A 21,593-nucleotide genomic window follows, 5' to 3' on the forward strand; every position below is an offset into this window, starting at 1 on the left:
GACGCGCCGCGCGGAGTCCATCGGGATCCGTAGTTCGCTGCTGGCTGACACGAGCTTAAGTGGCCGCGGAGCTTGCCGGGATTTGTAGTAGTTAGAAGGTCTGGCCGCGGTTGCCGCCCACAAGGCTAGCTACCGCGTCGCGGTTACTAAGGGGGTAGAGAAGGTAGTGGCAAGCGCCACCGTGGAGCGACTCCGAGTTCTCCGGGAGGGTCGCAGGCTCGCATCCCGCCTGACCGGGACGTCGTCCCCGCCGACGCCTCGGAGGTGGAAACGACGCCGGAGGCTGGTGAGGCTGGAAACGTAGTTTGGGTGAGAGGTTAGAGTCTCCCCCGCATCAGATGTAGCGTTTCCAAAGGGGCACAGGAGTTTGTTCTCCTTCCTTATCTAACCCTGTTACAGCACCTACCAGTTATTCTCTCTGCTTACTGTCATCTTAGCCGTTAGTAATGTTTTCCAGTTGCGGAGAACTCGTTCACTGAGTGCCTGCTGTCTGCTGGGCAGTACCCTATGTGCCCTTATTTATATTTTTATGTAAGTATAATTGGTATATAATATTATACGTATTAGTTTTCAGTTGTATAATATAGTGGTTCAACATTTGTAGACCTTACGATCTGATCACCACACTAAGCCGAGTAATCATCTGTCACGGTGCAACCTTATCACAATATTATTGACTATAGTACCTCGGTTTTCGAACGTCTCCGTTGACGAACATTTCGGTTTATGAACGCCGTAAACCCGGAAGTAAATGCTTCGGTTTTCGAACTCGCCTCGGAAGTCGAACATGTCACAGGGCTTCCGCTGAGTGCAAGATCCTGAGGCCTAGCTGTTGGCTGTTTCCGAACGTTTCAGAACTCGAACGGCCTTCCGGAATGGATTACGTTGGAAAACCGAGGTACCACTGTATTCTCTTTCATTGTTTTCACCCACCCCTCCAACCCCCTCCCCTTTGGCACCCATCAGTTTGATCTGTTTTTATGAGCCTGTTTTTCAGATTCCACATATAAGTGAAATCATAGGATATTTGTCTTTCTGTCTGACTTATTTCACTTAGCATAATACCTTCCGGGTCCATCCGTGGTCTAACAAATGGCAAGATTTCATTCTTTTTTATTACTGAGTAATACTCCATTGTGTGTGAGTATATGTGTTTGTACGTACCACATCTTCTTTACATCCGTCCTCTTAACAGCCCTGTCAGATGAGAAAACAAGGAACTTACCCGAGGCCAGATAGCATATAGCAGAACCTTATTTAGAAGCCAGTTTGGTTTTTTTTTTAACATCAGAACTCAGGGTATGTTCCCTCTGCCACTCTGCTTTTGCAATTTCCAGATGTAATAGTATTCTGGATTTTTATTAATTTACTTTTTCCCACAGAAAATTTTGAGCACCAACATTGCCTAGAACTGTACTAAGGGATACAGGGAGATCAAGACAGACCTGTTTCCTACTCTCGTGGAACTCCTACTCCAGTGACCTAGAGTTGTCACATAACAGGATTCTACTATACTATGCTCTATTACTTTGCATCACTTGTTTTTCTTATTCCCATAAGTCCCTCATAAGTGTCCAAATGATTGAACAAATATTTATTGAGTGCTTACTACGTAACAATCACTATTCTCGTCACTGGGGATATATCCCTGAATAAAACTGACAAAATACCTGTGTTAGTGAAGCTAACATTCATCTGATAATTATCATTAAATAATAATAGATGAGATTTCTTCACCTCTGTGATACAATCCACTCAGATGCCCCTGTAGCCTTTTGTTATTGTTCACTTTTTATATCTTCTTGTATTTCAAGTCCCAGCTCTAATGTCACCTGCGCTGAGAAAACTTCCCTGATCATTATTTCTTCCTTTGCAGACAAAATGAAGCGCTCCATAGCATTGTGTTCCCGGTTCAGTTTAATTCAGTAAACAATCATTGAGCCTCTTCAATGGGCTGTATGAGGTGCTGGGGATAGATATAGGTAGCACCCAGGCTTTGCCTTAGGGGGATCACAGCCTGGGGTTGGAGGTATTTGGAGTGGGGAACAGACAGGTAAGCAGGCCATTATAATACAGTGGCACAGATTACCTCCATTGAGAGGTGGGCCTGAGGGGGTAGCACAGAGACGTCAACCTGAGGAGGGGAAAAACAGGAAAGCTCTCTGCATGAGCCAGGCAAAGAAGAGGGGGAATAGGACAGCAAATGTATGCAGATGAGAAGCATTACTCTGTGTCTGTGTGTGTGTGTGTGTGTGTGTGTGTGTGTGTGTGTGTGTGTAGCTGGGAGGCACTATAGATTGAGGTTAGCTGCTTCAAGTTTGAGGTAGAGAACAGAGGAATCTGAAACTAACTAGGCAGGCAGCCTCTAAGTCTGGAACTTGGACTTTCTTTTTTCCACCGTATAGGTAAAGCTCATTTCTCTCAGAGTTACTTTCTACACACTGTAACCTGGGGGCTATCTGCCCTTCCTAGATCATTAGTCGTAAATCCACACCTTCTCACCTAGTAGTATTCCTCATAGGGAACTGGTATTTCTATGATTAGTTGTGTGCAGGTCTGTATGTCCCCCACGAGCCTGAGTCTGATTCATTTATTGTGTTATGTGCATAGCAAACATCTTTTCCCAGATTATGTCTTATCTATCAACTTTGTCTTTGCTATGGTTACTGTGTATAAATTTATTTTGTGTAAATGATTATGTAAACCAACCCTTTCCTTACCTATTTGTTTACACATCTTATTTAAGCGCTCTAGCCCCACCCCATTGTCATAAAATTATTCTCCTGTTCCACCTTCCCATCTATGTCTCTGTCTCTCTTCCTTTACATCTATATCAGTCTATTTCTGGGCTCTTTAGTCTTATGGTATTTTTCGAGGCCCCAGGTGAGACACATTTTGGAGCACAAGGTTCACAGTAAGATAATAAGAGAAAGGTGAAGAGCTCTGAATAACAGCCTAAGGTGTATAATATCTATTTTACAGGTGAAGAAACCGATGAAGAAACAAACAAAAAAGGAAGTCAAGGGACTTTTCCCAAGATCAAAGAACAAGCAAGTACTTCGCAGACCAGAAGCAAGGTCCTTATGTTCTGTAAATTACTTGAGCCTTCTCAAATAGTCCATCATCTCTAACATTTCCCAGCCAGCTATACATTCATTCATTCATTCATTCATTCATTCACTCACTCACCAATCTAGCAGATAGGTGTGGTCGGTCACAAGAGAGATTTCCTAAAAGACAGAATGACTGAATGACTATTGATCTTTCCCCACCTATCCATCAATCCATTCATCTTCCCAACACATTTTTAGTGAGTTCTAGACTGTATGCTAAGCTCTGGGATTACATAAGTGAATAAGGTATCACAGTGCCCATAGCAGATGGGAAGTTAAGGGGAGCAACCTGTTATAATAACATGATAAGTACTATATATACTAGGAGAAGTACAGGTTATCATGGGAACACATAATATAGGAGGGGCCTCCAACCCTTTTTGGAGTGGTCAAGGATCAGGAAATTCATAGTGCCCTATGTTGGACCAAAGGAGATACCAGCATCACTCATTTATCCCACAGATAATTATGGAATCTGTTGTGTGCCAGGTGCTGTGTTAGGTGTTGGAAATAAAGAGATGAACATCACAGACGCTGTCCTTCCTCTGGAGGAGCTTAGAGTCTAATTAGGGAGCTCAGAGATAGGTATAAAAACCCGTGGACCCCGGAAATACCATTGTATCCTTTATTTGGCTCACACATGTTGATTGGGTGTTTCCTATGAGTACTCCAAGGGTGGAAGGGAGACAGTGAATTGGATGTGTTTCCAGACTCGGAGGTTCACAGACCAGTGAAGAAGCCTTCTCATGATTGCTAGTAATCCTATGAGGTAGAAAAGCTCCACCACAAAAGAGATACAGAAGAAATACTCCAGCGATTAGTCACAGTAGCAATTGTTTCCCTCTGGAAGGTTCAGTGAAGGCTTTGTGGAAGGGGTGGCATCTGGGCTGGGTCTAGAAAGAAGCCCTTTTCTTTTCTATTTATTACCTCATATAATTCTTACAACAATTCTTCAAGGCCTAGGTTTTTATCGTCATTTTATATGTGGAAAATCTGAGGCACAAAGAAATAAACTGATTTGCTCAAGGTTGCTCAGCTTAATGGTAGAAACTAGACTCAAATTGAAGCCTCTTGTTTTCAAAATTGTTGCCCTTCCTACTACGCCACTCTACTATTCATGTTTGTCACTTCCAGGAAACATTTTCTGAGGCTACCTGATCCCAGCTCCCACTCTCCTCCTTCCTTTTACTGAATCTGTTTCCAGAACCTCCATCTGAGGACCCCACATTCTTCCCACATTTCTCTCACTGCCTAAGAGCTTATAGGTTCCCAAACCTCTGCTGCCCCAAAGCGTCTGAAGCTGTCCCAAGCAGGTCTGCGAATGACTGGATCCCTTGAAAGAAAAATCTCAAATCTCTAAGAGCTCAAGGTTTAAGGAATTTAGATCTTTTATTAGAGATTTATTCCTAAAAGAAGTGGCATTGGAGCTGAACCTTAACGGATGAAATCAACCAGATGAACAAGATGGAAAAGGTTATATTAGGCCCAGGGAACACCAAGAACAAAGGCAGATGAGACTAAATGTTTTGGGACTAGAAAATGATTGTGAACCTGATGGGTCGGGCTGGCTGGAGCTGGGAAGGTTGGGACACAGGACCCCAGGACCCTTCAAGACCACGCTCAAGCGTTTGGCCTCGTGCTCAGTGGAAAAGATGTGCAGTATTCTAGGTGAGCGGCGATGAAAGGGTTAATGAAAGCAGTGAGGGACAGAGAAAAGTACACTGGAACAGTATTTCTGAGCTGGAATTGTCATGACTCAGTGACCAGTTAATGGAATCCCATTCCACCGAGCATTATTTTTATCAGACCTCTCTTTCTAAAGCACAGCTTGGGTCATAGCTCTACCCAGCTCAGATATCCCCCATGGCCATCAGTTACTTACAAGGTGAAACCTGAGCTCCTATCCTGGCACTGAAGGTCCTTCAGGAGCAGGCACCATCCTTCCCGTCTAGCCATATTGTCCAAGACTCCCAAACACATCCCCTTCCTGGGTGAGGTGGTTTCTTCACTGCGCCAGACATGCCTGCCACCATGTCCTCAGTCCTGTGGCCTTTTTGTTTACAATGCATATCCTGCTCTCTATCAGCAAACTTAATTCATGCCTCAAATCCTATTTATCTAGTTCAAATCTCATTATTTTCCTATCGTCTTGCCTAAAATGTGAGCCCCCCCTTCCTTGAATTCTGTTAAAGAACATTTCTAGTGAGCAGTTAATATGTACCATGCACCACCTTTCTAACTTGATTCTCTCATTTGTCTATCAAGGTAGGTGTTATTACCCCCATTTGACAGGTGAGGAAACTGAGGCTCAGAGGGGTAGGGACAAGAGCAACGCAGCACCTTCTCACTCTTCTACTTCCTCGGCTCTCAGGGAGATGGCCTCCTCAGGAATCTACCACCTGGACGATGGAAAGCCTTACCTGAACAACTGCTTTCCAGCCAAAAATCTGCTTCGGATGCCAGAAGAAGGTCAGGTGACTTCCCAAATTGGTACCTTTGCCTCACACCCAGCTCCTGCTTTAAAATGTCTCTTACATCCACTTCTTTTTCCCCAGCCCCTTGACTACTGTTCCCTGCACCACCTGGTCCCATAGTCCATCTTCCTCCAGCATCCAGCAGCCTCAGGGAGCCTTCCAAAGTGCACATCTAATCATTTTCCCTTCTGTCCAGTGACTTCTCATTGCTGGCCCTTTTACCTGCTGTTCTATCTTCAGAGTCTAACCTCCCCTTATCCTTTGTATAACCCCATTCCTTTATTTATGCTCTCACTTCACATAGCTTTTTCTCTTTGCCCAGGATGTCCCACCCCTCATTCCAGTTATCTAAACTCTTCCCATCCCACAAAGCCCAGCTCCTCTCCCACGTCTCCCACATGTCTAGCTGCTCTAGCCATCAGTGCCCATCCTCTCTTGTAAGCCTCTTCCTCTCTGTGTTTCTTATCTGGTGATTCATTATATTCTGCCAAGCTCCTAAATAAAATAGCTGAAACTTGATTCTACTAAGTAGTTTTTCAAATATTTATCTAGTTAAAAACACCCCTGGGGCAGGGACTCCTCATAACACTGAGCAGAGACCTACACATGGAGGCCTACACTACCAAAGACACATGGATTCAATGAGTTGGATTTGTAGCTTTGAAAAAATAGAGCGAGGGAGACGAACCCTTTGTTTACTCTAGACGAAGTGACTTGCAGGTCACTCAGTACATGTCATAATGGAAGGACCATCTCCTCCAGCCTGTCTTCCCAACCTCTCTAGAGCGATTTCATCTTTCACATGGAGACCTTCTCTCGCTCTCCACCAGTTTAAGACCCTCCCGTGGAGCTCTCAGTATGAATTCATGATTTCACGCCCGTACCCCGCTCATACACACACAGGTGGACAGATAGAGAAAGAAAGAGAGCCGTGTGCCTCTGCGTGTGTTAGTATATGTACGTGTATTTTCTAGTCCTCTGAGAGCAATGATCCCCCAGTCATGAAAAGCATACTAGCACCTAGATCTTGGTTTCTAACTTCTACTATCCAATAAAAGAAGCCAGGACTCCTCAGAGGAAAAGTTGCTTCTAGGGCTGGGGCAGGAAAAATACAAATTGAGCCTGGAGCATCATGTGGTGCCAGAAAGTAAAGACACGCTCAGAAAAATGATTGGCGCATGTCGAAAAGATGTAAGGAACTCCCAACGGCCAAAGCTGGGACAATCTGAGCACCAAAATAAAGGTAGAATTGGGTTGTGAACCATAGAATAAGTAAATATCCATAAGCCCATAATGATATAAATAAATATTAAAATACATAAATCAGTGAAGGAGAAGGAACAGCTCTTTCTTACAGTAGAATTCCAGTTAATAAACGTAGAAGGAATGAGGAAATAGAAAAATCACTATTAAAACATCACAATAACAGTTTTTATAGGCAAAATACTTTTATGGATGATGCATCAGTCAGGATTCTCCAGAGAAATAGAACCAATAGGAGATATATACAGAGGTTGCCCAAAAAATGTATATACATTTTAAGAATGGAAAACTATTAACATTGTAATACTCAATATATACAGATAACAAAAGATGAATACAAGTCACATTTGACTTCTGCAATTACAAGAGGTGCTCAAAGTGGTTACCATCAGCGTCCAGACACTTCTGATTACGGTGAACTACTGCTTGAGCAATGTTGATCAAAGTGTCCACTTGTATACATTTTTCGGCACCCCCGCCCCCCCACACACACACATGCGCACGAAGGTCTGACAATTAAGTTTGAGAACTCATCCTAGAAAAAGTGCTCCATACCTCATTGCTAAATATCACTATGGTCACCTTCGAAGTACTCCCCTTGGGAAGCTGTGCACCGATGCCAGCACCTAGTGAACCCTTCAAAGCTACTTTGGAACTCTTTCTGGAATGGCCTTTGGAGCTGTCATCATATTACCCTTGATGTCCTGAATGTCATCAAAATGTCTTCCTTTCAATATTTCCTTTTTCTTCGGGTGAAGAAAGAAGTCACTGGGGGCCAGATAAGGTGAGTAGGGAGGGTGTTCCAATACAGTGATTTGCTTACTGGCTAAAAACTCCCTCACAGACAGTGCTGTGTGAGCTGATGCATTGTCGTGATGCAAGAGCCATGAATTGTTGGCGAAAAGTTCAGGTCATCTAAGTTTTTCACGCAGCCTTTTCAGCACTTCCAAATAGTTAACTTGGTTAACTGTTTGTCCAGTTGGTACAAATTTATAATGAATAACCCCTCTGATATCAAAAAAGGTTAGCAACATCGTTGCAACAAGTTCGCGACCTTAATTGTCAGACCTCCCATGGTGTGTGTGTGTGTGTGTGTGTGTGTGTGTGTGTGCGCATGTGTGTGCACATACATACATATATATGTATATATCTTACTAGTTCTGTTTCCATATACATACGAGTATATATGTATACATATATATGTATATATACACACACACACATATATACATACATACATCCACACACATATACAGAGGGTGCCAAAAAAAAGTATATACATATTAACAAAGAAAAAAGCTATATTAAAATTATGCTGATGGTAACCACTTTTAGCACCTCTTATAATTACAGAAGTCAAACGTGACTTGTATTCATCTTGTTATCTATCTATATTGAGTATTATAATTTTAATTCAGTTTTTCCTTTTCTTAAAATGTGCATACATTTTTTGGCACCGTTTATATATTACGTATTTCAAGGAATTGACTTATACAATGATGGGGGCTAGCAAGTCTGAGATCTATAGGGCAGGCAGGCTAAAACGTGGGGAAGAGCTGATGCTGCAGTCTTACCGCAAAATTCTTTTTCCTCTGGGAAACCTCAACTTTGCTTCTAAGGTCTTTCAGCTGATTGGGTGAGGCCCGTGCACGTTACCAAGGATGGTCTCCTTTTCTTAAAATCAACTGATGATGGGTATTGGCCACATCTACAAAATACCTTTTATAGCAACACCTAGATTAGTATTTGATTCCATAACTACTTATTCGTACTATAGCCTAGCCAAGTTGATGCATAAAATTAACCATCACAGATGCTAGAATTAATGGGTCAAAGTGTGATGAGAAACAGGATATTTGCATAGTCTCAAGTTATTATTAATTACAAAGGGAAAAATAGTAACTTCTCAGTACAGAAACTAGTCCGACACCATCTTCCTAGAGTGATCAAGCTTCACCCATAATAAGATACACTAACATTGTTACCTCTGATGTGATGTGCGGACAAGGGCACAGCACCACTTCTGTGGTAGTTTTGCCAAAGTGCAAAGCATTAATCTAATTATGGGAAAGCATCAAACAAATTTAAATTAAGGGACATTTTACAAAATAATTGGTACTTTTCAAAAGTGTCAAGATCACACAAGAAAGAAAAAAGAAAGACTGAAGAACTGTCACAGATTGGAGGAAACTAAGGAGACAGGACAACGAAATGAAATATGAGATCCTGGATTGGATCCTAGAACAGGAAGAGGACATTAGTGAGAAAACGCAAAATTCAAAGAAGGTTGCAGATTAGTTACTAATATTATACCAGTGTTAATTTCTTGGTTTCAATCATTGTATTATAATTATATAAGATGTTAACATCTTAGGGGAACTGGATGAAAGGTGTATAAGAACTCAGTACTGTTTTTGCAACTTTTCTGGAAGTCTAAAATTACCTCAGCATGAAAAATCATGGCGTGGGGCGGGGGGGGGGTGGGGGGGGGAACCCTCCCATGGATACTCTTCCTGCTAAAAGCCTACCCCATGAAAACCCAAGCTCCTTCTTCCGGTTGTCCCGGCCTTTTCGGACCTGACTCTGCTGACCTCCCAGCTTTGTCTCTCTTCCCTCATGCTCATCTCCTGACACTCCCTATGCCTTCCTTCCTGCCTGTGTTGGGGGCTGTCAGGGCTATTGGGAGAGGACAAAGGACCATGCCCCAGAGGGGGGCAGCCTGGGGAAATGCAGTGCCTGGACTGTCAGGCCCCCGAGGAGGAGCGGGAACTCGCTCACATCAGACGTAGGGCAGGCGCTGCATCCTAGAAGCAGAGTGGATAGCAGTGGTCAGGTGAGCCAGGGCAAAGCCCCTGGCAGGGGTAGTGGGTTGTGCTGGCGGGGAGCCCGTGGTGAGAGGCACCAAGCTGGTTTCCACAGCTCTGTGCTCTTCTGCCTGTGTGGTCCCAGTCTTTCAGACCTCTGCGCCCCTGGGCTCTTCCCTCTGCCCAGGCTTCCTGGGTTTTCCATTTCCACCCAGTCAACTTCCAACTTCCTAGATCTAGCTCATGCCCTCGGCTCCCGCTCTCTGGGCTTCCACAGCACTCCTTACATTACTGAGCCCCTTGGACTCAGGGCATGCATCTTTAGCATCTCCATAGCCTCAGCTCCCAGCACAAAGGAGATGCTCAGGAAGGGTCTGCATGTATGATTGAGGGCGGGAGCTGTGGCTCAGGGTTCCTTCAGCCATTCATGCAGCAGCACTCACAGTATGGTAAGCTCTGTGCAGGCCTTGGAAATATTGACATGAATGAATCAAAGTCTGTGCCCTGTGGAGCTCCCACTCTAGAGGGCAAGAAAGACAATAAACAAGTGAACGAATAAAATAATTACAGATTGCAATGAATACCTTGCGGTGAAAAACTGCCGATGGAGAGAACAGATTCTAGAATGTTATGATTTTTGTTAGGTGAGTTTACTACTGTGTTTCCCTGAAAATAAGACCTAATTGGAAAATAAGCCCTAGCATGATTTTTCAGGATGCCATCACCTGAACATAAGCCCTAATGCATCTTTTGGAGCAAAAATTAATATAAGACCTGGTCTTACTTTCGGGGAAACATGGTAGTTAACCTCATGTTCTTCTTTCTACTTATATACATTTTCTAGTTTCTTTCTACAGTGAACTGGTATTATTGGTGTGTTTTTTAAATGACAACTGTCCTGTCATTTTCTTATCCTGAGCTCCTGGTGCAATCTTTCCCCTCTAATGATGGGATCCAGGGTAAGGTCTGGGAAGATGGAGCCCCTTGAGCTGATGTCACACATTGAACTTGACCCGAGAGATGACAAATGGGGGAGTAACCAGCTGGCACAGGAAAGAATGATCAGCTCCGCTGAGGGGAGTTAGGAAAGGCTTCGCAGTACAGAAAATACTGATCTGGACTCTTGAAGAACAATTAGAGTTTAGAGGCAAAAATGTAGAGGAAGGAATTAGGCAAGTCATTCCACCTCTTCGAGTCTTAGCCTTTTCATCTGTGAAATGGGGGCAGTAACATGTCCTAACTGGAGTTGGGGGCCGGTTAATTGAGATATGTATGTAGACACCTCCTCTCCTCTGCCCCCCGCTGCCAGCAGCAGCACAGTGTCTGGTGCATATTAGGTAATGAAGAGCTAGTTTTAGTTTTAGCATTACAGATAATACTAGTATTAAAGCACTAGTTGTGGCTTTGAACAAGTTTTGCTCACTGTTCTGATCTTCTCTATAGGCCGAGGACACTGGTTAGTGGCTCGGAAAAGTAACCTCAAGAAGAAGCCCAAGGGTATGGTTGAGGTACCAGCAAAAGATCAGGAAAGCCAGAAGAAGATTTCTTTTGAGGTCAGAGGGAAGAAAGGGTCTCAATTGGAAAACCAAGTGGACACTCCTGGACACGTGCTGGACCGGGCTTTTCTGGTGAGAGGAAATGCATCCTGGAATGGCTGGCAGCATTCGCCGATGGCTGTCCTGGCTGCTCAGCTCTGGTACAGCTGCCCCCAACCCACCCCAAACTATTAGAGTGATCTTGGTGAATTGAGTACAGCCAAGACGATAAAGGGACCCAAAGCTTTCTTTACGCATCAGGCTTTCTTTACATCCACCTTGTGAGATAGGTATTATCCCTATTATGTTTTTACCATTGTGTGCATGGGAAAACTGAGACCCTGAGGGTTAATTTGCCTTGGCCAAGGTCCCATGGATAGTAATTAGAACTCTAGCCTACTGACTCGAAAGCCTGTGCCTTTACATTATATCAGGTAAAAATCCTTAACTGAGTTGGGGAGGCAAAGGAGTAAGTCAGGGGGAACAGTAAACTGAAAATCCCATTCCAGCACCTAGTATAGTGTACAGATTCCTGTGCTGCTCTGGGGAGATCTCTCTGGGGGGGGGGGGTGGGGAGCTCCCACACTCCACAATCTTTGTCCTGTGGGTGCAGTGTCTGGCTGAAGGCCTGGGGAGCTGACCAGATATGTTACCCAGTGCCTGGGGCAGGCTTTCCACAAAGGACTGGAGTAGCTATGTTGGATTCTACACAGGTAATTCACATCTTCTCTGTGCAATGTCTCATTGGCTCTGCAAAGAAAGACACATTTTGTAAGCCAATATTAAGGTGCAGTCCAGTTATCATAGCTCCCTATGAAGAACTCTCTGGCAACCTGCTTTGTTCCCAGGCTCAGTTATGGTTCCCAAGAGATGGATTTCTGCACAGATCAGATGTGAAAGGAAAGCTTTGAGGAGGCAGCTGGTGTCATCTCAAGTGGTGAGGTGTAAGCTTTTTGCCGTCTTGTGGAACTCCTTTCAGGATTATGTCCACTTCTCACTGGGCGTGAGGAGGACTGAAACAACAGAACTGAAAAGGGGCAGAAACACTCCCCATCGAGGTCTTCTTTTCCCCTTTGTTTCCAGCAACATATACAGTCTACATTCATTGAGATGGCTTGTTAGCCGTGTTGCCACTTTGGATAGCAGAAGCAACAAGAGTTTTTCAGAATAATGGGATACCTACCCACCTTTTGGACAGTTCCCCTTTCACTGGCACCTCATATTGACCTGCTGCACCAATCCCCTTAACTCCAAGTCCCAAAATGTACCTCTTTTCTAGTGTTTGCTGTACTGGCTCTATATTGGCACTGTTTTCTACTCAGTCACCAAGCCGATAACCCAGGATTATCCTGGCCTCTCCCTCACCACCCCTACTCCCACCATTACCAAGCTCTGGCACTTTTATTGAATAGTTGTCAAATCTGTATTCTTTTCCTCATCTCTACTACCACCACCCTAATCTGAGCTGCCATAATCTTTTATGGGACTACTTCAGTAACTTCCTACCTAGTTTAAACCAACTAGGATGCTTCTATTTCACATGAAAAAGAAGACAGAAGTATCGTTATTCCGAGGTAGGTTAATTTACTGGTATAACGTCTTCCAAGGCCCAGGTTTCTCCATCCTTCTGCTCTTATATCCTTAGCATGTTAACTTGTCATCTTGGGCTCATGACCTTCATGATTCCAGGACAGCTACAGCAACTCTGGTCATCACATATAACGGATAACATCCAAAGGTAGAAAAGGGATTGTCATTGTCTTATGTCTATTTTTAAACCTAAGAAAAAGCTTCCCAGAACTAACTTCTTACCCCTGGCAGCTGGTGTTTCATTGGCCAGACGTAGATCACATGTCCCAACGGGTAGGGGAATGTGACCTCCATGATTGGATTAGACAAGTCAAGACTTATCGCTTGGAGCTAGGACTTAAGGACATATCTACTCAGAGAAATGTAGGTAACACTGGGGTTCTTTCACAAGGAGAAGTAGAGCAGTGGCTCTAGGGAAGGTAATTGACTGTGTCTTGTATATGGTCTCCCCCCTTCCACTCGTCTTCTCCTTCCTGTATCAGATGTAGCCGCTTTTATGAAATTGCTATTGGCTCCCTGCCAATAAACCTCTGAAAGTTCCTATTGACTGTAGTATAAAATCCACACTCCTTTACGGAGGCAACATGGACCCAAAGGATCTAATGACTGTCTCCCTAGCCTTATCTTGTTTTCCATCCTCTCTAAAGGACCTTCCCTTTCCTTGCCTTGAAAGCTTTCATAACCCCTGCCACCCACTTTCATGGAACCAACTCCTACTTAGCTCTTAGGTCTCAGCTGAGACTTCCTCAAATATTTTCTCACTTCTAGACTGGGGTTATTGTCTCCCATAGCGTCTTGAATTTCTCCTTTAAAATATTTATCATATTATAAACACTTGCTTGCTACTTGGCTTTCATGCAATTGTAAGTTCTATGAAGGCGTGGACTATTCCTGCCTTTTCTTCATTATCTTTCCAATGCCTAGGTCCATGTCTAAACATAATAGATACCATAAATACATGATGAAAGGAAAAAAAAAGAATGAGATTTGGTTAAACAGAAACAGAAGCTCCAAAGCTAAGATTTTCTTCCAACTTTTTAATTATAAGGGGTAACATATAAAAAGAGCACAGAGTTTAGTGATGACAAATCTGGATTCAAATCAGAGAATTGTCACTTACTGGCTATAGGACCCAGGCAAGGCACATGATCTCTCTCAGCCTCTTTTTCCTCATTTAAAAAGGGAGATAATCATACTTATGTCAAGGGGCTTAGTTAAAATTAGAATTTTGTTGCTATATTTAGCATAATACATGACCCACATAAAGTAGTGCTTAGTAAATATTTGGTGAATGAATGGATGAATGAACGAGTGAACAAATTATGGCAAATGTAGGAGATTAGTAAAGCCCCAGAAATACCGATTTTTCAAGAGGCAGATAGAGGAAGTGGGGCCATAGAAGGAACAGAGAACATGGAATCCGCCTAAGAACCCCGTAAAGTCCATGGGACTGTCCCCATCTCACAGGTGAGGAACTGAGAGGGCAGCTCGGTAACTCCACAGCCCATGCTCTTTCCACTGGACCAGGCAGCCCGCCTGCTTTCACAGGCAGTCACTGGCTGTCTTGGCCAATGATATAAACCTTGTTGGGGCCTTGAGAGCTGACCCTCTGCACTGTGTTCCAGCTCAAGCACCACTGCGTGAAGAAGCCGTCGGACCTGTGCAGCGTTAACGTGAGCGGGCTGAAACTCTCCAAGGTGAGGCGGCCGGCGGGTGCGATGGGCGAGCCGGACTTCAGGTGGCTCCTGGCTCTTTGTCCATGGGACTTCCACATTCCCTTGGGAATGGGAAGCGGGTCACAAGGGAGTGGGAGGGTCAGACAAGGACCCATTGGGTGGGAACAACATTTAGACACAATCTTTTGCTCTAAATTTGGTTTTACCAGTGTCCCCTGTGAGGTACATGAAAGGAAATAGCTTATGGAGATGGGTTTGAATGTGCCGTAGAATTTTGTTGGAGTATGATTTATGGTGTGACAGTTCCCATCAAAAAGCCTACAGGAGAAATTTCTGTCAGGTTTCATTGCCAGAAGTGGTCATGGTTCTCCCAAGAGGCTGGTTTGTTCTTACTCTGTGACTCACGTCATGAGACGTGTTTATCTCTTTGCGTTGGCTAACAGGAAGCTCAGAGCCAAATTTGTGACCTACCATCAGCTAATGTATATATAGGATATTACGACATATATTTCTGATTTGTAGGCCTTCCATGGATATGAAGCGAGATTGCTTATATAACGATCCGGCAATGAAAATGAATGAACTAGAGCTAAAAGTATTGACATCAATAAATCTCAAAAGAGCTATGTGTATTGACACATGGAAATCTCAAAAAATAGTGTTGAGTGAGAAAGGCAGGTTGCAGAATGATATCTATAGTATGATTGCATTTAATGTATAGTTTTAAAACAGGTAAATAATACTATAGAGAGTGCCAAAAAAATGTATACACATTTTAAGAAAGGAAAAAACTGTATTTAAAATTATGCCAACGGTAACCACTTTGAGCACCTCTTATAATTGCAGAAGTCAAACATGACTTGTATTCATCTTTTCTTATTGGCATATATTGAGTATTACAATTTTAATACAGTTTTCCCCTTCCTTAGAATGTGTATACATTTTTTGGCACCCTCTGTATATATGGCTTATGGATACATATATATGTAATAAAGTATAAAACAGGTGTGGGAATGATAATCACCAATTCAGGATCGCTGTTGTCTGTAGGAGAAAGGGAAAAAAAGAATGCAATTGGGGAGGGACATATTGAGGGTGGGGGTCACTCTGAAACGTTCTATTTCTTTAAAGAAATTTGAAGCAAAGACAGAAAAGTATTCAGACTTAATAAAGCTGGATAAGGGTTACATGGGTCTTCAGGGCACCATTCACTATACTTTTCTGAACATTCTTTCGAAATGCCTTCCCACAGGCTAAGGAAAAAGACTTCAAGCATTTTCATTGCGTGATTTACATCAATGCCTCAGAAAACCTGCTGCCTCTAGGTGAGCTCTTTTTCTTCCTGAAGACTGTCTTCTGCCTCTTGGCCAGCACAGCCAGTTGTTCGTGTTAGAACTTGCCTGTCAGCCCATCCACGACTGGCCACGTATCTCTTTTATGGAGCGTAATACGCTGGGTGCTGGAGTACACACAGACCTGGATTTTAGCCCAGAGTGGACACCACCTACTTAGAACATTTCTCTGTGAGCTGTTGCTTCTCTGTTTGTAAATGTAGATAATTCCCTTCGTTTTTTTTCCTCCCCAAGGCAGGATGTCTGGTAGGCTGAGGTGAGGTAGGCATAGAACGTTTTTTAAGCCCTAAGAGCTCCCATTGGAGCATAAAGCCTTCTTGTTTATCAGCAAATCCACAGCGACCCCTGCTGGGTGTCAGGACTGTATGAACGCTTGGCTTATAGAAATGAATGTGTCCGGGTCCTATTCTGGTGAGTCATAGTTTGGTGGGAGTCACGGGCTCAGACACGGTTACAGCAGAATACAGTAAGTGCAGTCAGTGATAGAAGCCATCAGAAAATGCTACACAAGCATATAAGTGGGTCATCAACTCAGTCCAGAGTGTCAGGAGAAACTTGAGAGAAGAGAACCTAAGCTGAGACCTAAAAAATGAATAGGAGAGACGCAGGCATTAGAAAGTAAGGAGGCCCATTTCAGGTTGACAGAGCAGATGTGGGAGGCAGTGCCCAGTCAGGGTCCCTGAAGAGGCTTGGTATGTTTGCAAGGGATACAGGCAGGAGAGAATGGGGACTAGAAAGGTTGGCAGGGACTAGGTTATCAAGGGCCTGAGTGACTTGGGCTCAATCCCGCAGGCAAAGAGAGCCTTGGAAGGCTTTTAAATAGAGAGGCTCAGCGGTGGCTGTGATGAGGGTGAATCATACGAGAAGACAGAGGCCAGGAAATCTGGGAGACGGTTTTCTTTTTCCAGAGAGAAGGGGTGAAGCCTGAGCCAGGCCGTGGCAATAGGGGTGAAGGGAATACAGAGCGAGAGACTTAGGAGAAGACAGGAACAACAGGACTCGGTGACTAATGGGCATGTGGAGAGGGAGGAACCAAGGTTATTTACTGAGACAGAGAGCACTAGGGGAGAGGCAGGTTCGGGGAGGAACAGAGTGAGTTCATTTTGAATCCACTGAGTGTGAGGGGTGTTTTAAAAGAAGCATGTGATGAAGTCCCTGACCTTGAGGAAACAGTGTGGTCTGTCAGGAACATGGACTTGCAATACAAAAGCCAACAGGCATATGAAAAGATGTGCAACCTTGCTAATCATTAAAACAGCATTAAAATACTATTTTCTACCTATCAAATATGGGCAAAAATGAGGACTGATGACAGCTGGCATTGGTAGGGAAATGGATACTCTCGTATTCAGCTGGCAGAAGTGTAATAAATTAGTGCAACATCTCCGGAAGGCAATTTCACATTGTCTCTTAAAATAGTCATTGCCTTTCATCTAGTTGCTCCACTTCTAGGAATGTATTCTACAGAAACACACTTGTACAAGGATATTCATTGGAAACATCCTAAAAGGTCCACCAAGCAGTCTTTTTATTAGTCTCTCCCGACCGTGCCGATGCACAAGCCCTTCACAGGCTACACTTGGCACCAGGTTCACTTAGAAGGCCCTCAGGAATTCCACACAGTATGCCAGCCCCACGGCATCTGCTTTCCTCTTTCCTGAAGTCCTCATAGCTTTTCATGTAGCAGTCCATGCAGACACCTGTGAGCCATTCTCTGTGGCCCCCAGCTTGGGTCCAAGACAACGAGACTCTCACTGGGTGAATGCGGCAGCCACTCTGGCTTAGAAACCTCCTTCTCTACAGGAGCAAATAGCCATTGTAACACTCCATAGACTTAGCCCCTGGAGTCCCTGCAAAGCACATGTCCAACTATAGGAGGCATCACACAGGGAAGCCCAGAGTTACGGTGCCTCCTTCACATGTTTCTTGCTCACTTATAGTTTCTCCGAGCCCTGTTGTGATTTACTGATCTGGGGTCATTTTTACCCCAGCAATGTTGCCTAGTAACACAGTTACCATACCATTGCTTGCAGGTTAGCAGAGGAGCGGGCTGGGCAGTTAATCCAACGCCCAGTTATCATGCAGAAGTGGGCAAGTGTTTTTATCTTGTATCCAGAGAGCCTAAAAGCTATTAATAGGGGAATGGTTAAATGAACTAGAGTATGTCTATACTATAGAACATAATTCAGACATTATCCAGCACAATATGTTTTGAGATGGTGTTAAGGGGAAAAAAAAGCAGGTTACAGTACAATGTGAATGGTACGATTCCATTTTTATAAAAAGAAGCACATGTGTGTTTCAGTACACACATAAGAAAAAGTCTGGAGTATATATGTTACTTTCAGTAGTTATCTCTGGATGTTGAGATTAAATGGAACGGTTAGTTTTCAGTGTTATTTTTTGTGGCATGTTTTACTTTTATAAGAAATTATTTTTATTATATTTTATTATACATTTTTAAATGGGCTTTGGAGTTAGACAGACGTAGGTTCAGTTCTCGGCCCTTCCACTTACCATCAATTCCATTTCTAGCAAATCACTTAGCCTAGCTGAGCCTGCAATCCTCAGCAGTAGAATGGAAGTCGTAATCCTTATCTTTTAGGGTTGTTAGAGGTTTAGAGGCTATGGATATAAAGCACCTTACACGGTGCCTTGCCTAACCCACTCGGGAGCCCAGTAAATGACCACTGTTAATATCTTTTAAGTCTTTCACAAGCTACAGGTTCTCTCTTTCTCCTCCCCCTATAGAGGCATTTAACACGTTTCCAGCCTTAAAGGAACTGGAGCTCGCATTTAACGGCATCAAAACAGTCTATGTGAAATACGGAGACTTTAAGTTCTTGGAAGTAAGTTGGAGGTAGGGAGTTTTGGGTGCCCACCTGTTTTCCTGTTAGGAATGGATGTAGGGGTCTCTCTCTTCTGCTTACAACTATTGGGAAGGGGCTGTCTGGGCCTTTACCATAGGGCCAGACCCTTGCTTCAGGGCAGCCCTCTGGGGTAGGGTGGTTTTGGTGGCGGTGGCAGCGGTGGCAAATAGATGAGAATATATTATACCCATGGCCATGGTGCATGGTTGTGGAAAATAAATGCCAAAGAAGTCTGTGAAGAAAAGTGAATTTCAACAGAGTACTATAGGAAGGAGAGTTTAAAGGGCGATCTGAGTCCAGTGGGGGTTCAAGAGCCATGGAGGTTAAGTGCTAGGCACAGCAGATTGGACCAGCTGAACTAGAGAATTATGGACTGATTCCATCCTGATCTAACTGGGCCCGATTGGGTCCAGTGGGCTTGGATAAGGCAGGCTACAGGCCTAGTCCAGAGGCCCAGAGATGAGTATGAGATAAAATAGGGCTCCTATGAGTTCTGTAGCCTACACAGCTGTTCTCCAAACCCCCGCTTCAAAAATACAGAAAAATCTGTTTGTATTCTCGGCTTTCTCCTAAGTTAAATTTCCCAGAGTCATGGATTTTTCTATGTATGTTCTCATACTTCGAGTTATTCACCTCTTCCACTTCCATGAAAACTTTAGTACTACTTTTCAGAAAGAAACAGAGCTTTTGTAACTACCTGAGAGTCTATATGATTGGAGAGTAGAGAACAAAGCTGGAGCAAGATGTGGGGCTGGGCATGGGGCCAGGCTCACTCACTGCTTGACCGACTCTTCCCCACATGTTGGCCTTATAGTAGAAGTGCTTCCGATTCAAACCTCAGCAAAATGTCTGCCTGTCATGAATCTTGGGGTTGACCCCAAGGAGGTGGTCACTTAAATTATTTACTCTGCAAACATCAGTGGTCAGCCATTCTTCACAAAAGCCTCACTTGGTATTGCCAGAGAGAAAGTTGATGTCTTTTATATGCCAAAGTTTTAAAAACTTTTAACTGCTTGGGATGGCAATCTTCGTGAAAACAGAGTATACATTTTTGCATTCTTAGAGCATGCTACACTGAATGTGATGGTACCTGCTCTCCGTGGTTTCAAGTTATATTGAGGATAACAGGGATTTCTGTAATTTGCAACAGGAGTCGTCCTCATACTTGCGCAGAAAGCATAGCTCCTGAAAGTCCAGTAAAACCGAAAGAGTAAATTTACAACTGATGCAATGTTGTGCTATGTTAGAAACATTTTGTACCAGATGTTAGTATAGATAGTGGGAAACAGGTTCCAGATGCTCTAGAGATACAGGGAGCCACTACCCTGACCACAAGGTCTGGGAGCTTCTGATGAACTTCCTTTTATTCGTTATTTTACTTTTTAAAAAGTAGTTATTGAGCTCCTGTGTGTCGTGCGTGCCAGGTGTCTTGACTTCCTCACCCCTACCATTTCAAACCCGTATTTTAAGCGCCAGTGGGCCGTGGGGAGGAGACATGACGACAGGCTCAGCCCCCACAGCCGACTAGCTTGGATCTACTGCTTCCTGATGATTGACTTCTTGGAGTCCCTACTTCATCGTTTGATAGCTTCTGATGAAGATTATTTATCCAGGAAACCCAGCCTTACCCAAGGGAATTTATAAAGCAGACCAAAGTCACAATGCAGAATATAAATGAGAAGAGCAAATATCTTGGCCAATCATTTGTTTTCACCTCTCTGTGATTTGCAAGAACTCTCTCTAAGAAAAATAATAAACCTGTCAAATGTCCTGAGCATGCAGCTCACGGTAATGACTACTTTGATGTGGGATAAAACGTGATGTGACTCCGCAGATACAGTAGCCAGGTTTGGAATCTACTGCCCTTGTTTGCCAGAAAGGCTGCCAGAGTAGAATTCTTCAGGAGTCAATTTAGAAGAACTTAACTTTGCCATGATTTGACTCCCTGCAACCAGGTCTGAAAAAGGGTCCGCTGGAGCCCTGCCCTGAGAGTCTGGAGACCTCATTTCTAGTCTTGATGCTGCCACTACTGTGGCATACCTTCTTGGCCAAATAACTCACCCTCTCTGGGACTTAAGTTCCCCCGCTGTCAATTCTGGGCCCACTGTGAAATTCTGTGACCTGCGATTCTAAGGCTATTCATTTCTTTGAGCTGCCCTTAATTCTATGGAAAGCAAATTTGTACCTAACATTAAATAGCCAAAGCAGCTAGAACAAGGGTCAGCAAACTTTTTCTGCAGGTGGCCAGACAGAAAATATTTTAGGCTTTGCGGTCCATATGGTCATATCTAGTCAACTCTGCTGTTGTAGAAGGAAAGCAGCCACAGACGATACATAAACAAATGAGCAGGGCTGTGTTCCCGTAAAACGTCACATAATTTTCACATAATGTTATTCTTCTATTGATTTTTTTCAACCATTTAAAAATGTGAAAATCATTCTTAGCTCATAGGCCAAACCAAATAGGCAGCAGGTTGGATTTGGCTCACAGGCCTTAGTTTGCCAACCCCTGAGCTAGAACATGGGTGAAACAGCTCAGTATGGTTTGAACGGAGAGTGAGACACAGTAGAGTGTCGTGATAGATGAGCCAGGAGAGGTCACAGAAGAGAGACCGTGGAGAGCCTTGAAGCCTTGCTAAGGAATTTGAACCTTATCCTCTGGATAATAGGGTTTGGAGCTGAGGAGTAGTTGGGTCAGAACTGTATTTTAGAAAAACCTCTATGGCCGCTCTATGAAAAATTGGTTGGAGGGAACAAGTATGAGAGATGTTAAGGAGGTAAAATCCATTGTCTGTTGACTGCCCACATGTGGGTATGAGGGAGAGAATTTTCCCCACCTTCCTTACCTGTGCTTAGCCAAGCTAGCTTTCCAGGTCTTCCTCCTTGAAGGCTTCTCTCTTTGCCCCTGCCAAGTGG

At 43.8% G+C, this 21,593-nt stretch overlaps 1 protein-coding gene across 5 annotated transcripts in view; it reads left to right on the top strand.

The window, feature by feature from the left end:
• Positions 1–80: 80 nt before the first annotated feature.
• The window catches only part of XRRA1 (X-ray radiation resistance associated 1), a 52,748-nt gene continuing 31,235 nt past the window's right edge, over positions 81–21,593 (top strand). Inside the window, exons 1-7 of one of the 5 annotated variants that reach the window (XM_074335765.1) lie at positions 81–531; positions 2,983–3,077; positions 5,485–5,582; positions 11,098–11,282; positions 14,405–14,476; positions 15,708–15,780; positions 18,559–18,656. In XM_074335765.1, the coding sequence (XP_074191866.1) occupies positions 508–531; positions 2,983–3,077; positions 5,485–5,582; positions 11,098–11,282; positions 14,405–14,476; positions 15,708–15,780; positions 18,559–18,656 (645 nt within the window). In that variant the 5' untranslated portion in view covers positions 81–507. The other 4 variants (XM_074335766.1, XM_019744366.2, XM_074335767.1 and 1 more) reach the window with 4 other exon arrangements.

Source organism: Rhinolophus sinicus, linkage group LG06 (assembly GCF_036562045.2).
Source record: "Rhinolophus sinicus isolate RSC01 linkage group LG06, ASM3656204v1, whole genome shotgun sequence".
NCBI lineage: Eukaryota > Metazoa > Chordata > Mammalia > Chiroptera > Rhinolophidae > Rhinolophus > Rhinolophus sinicus.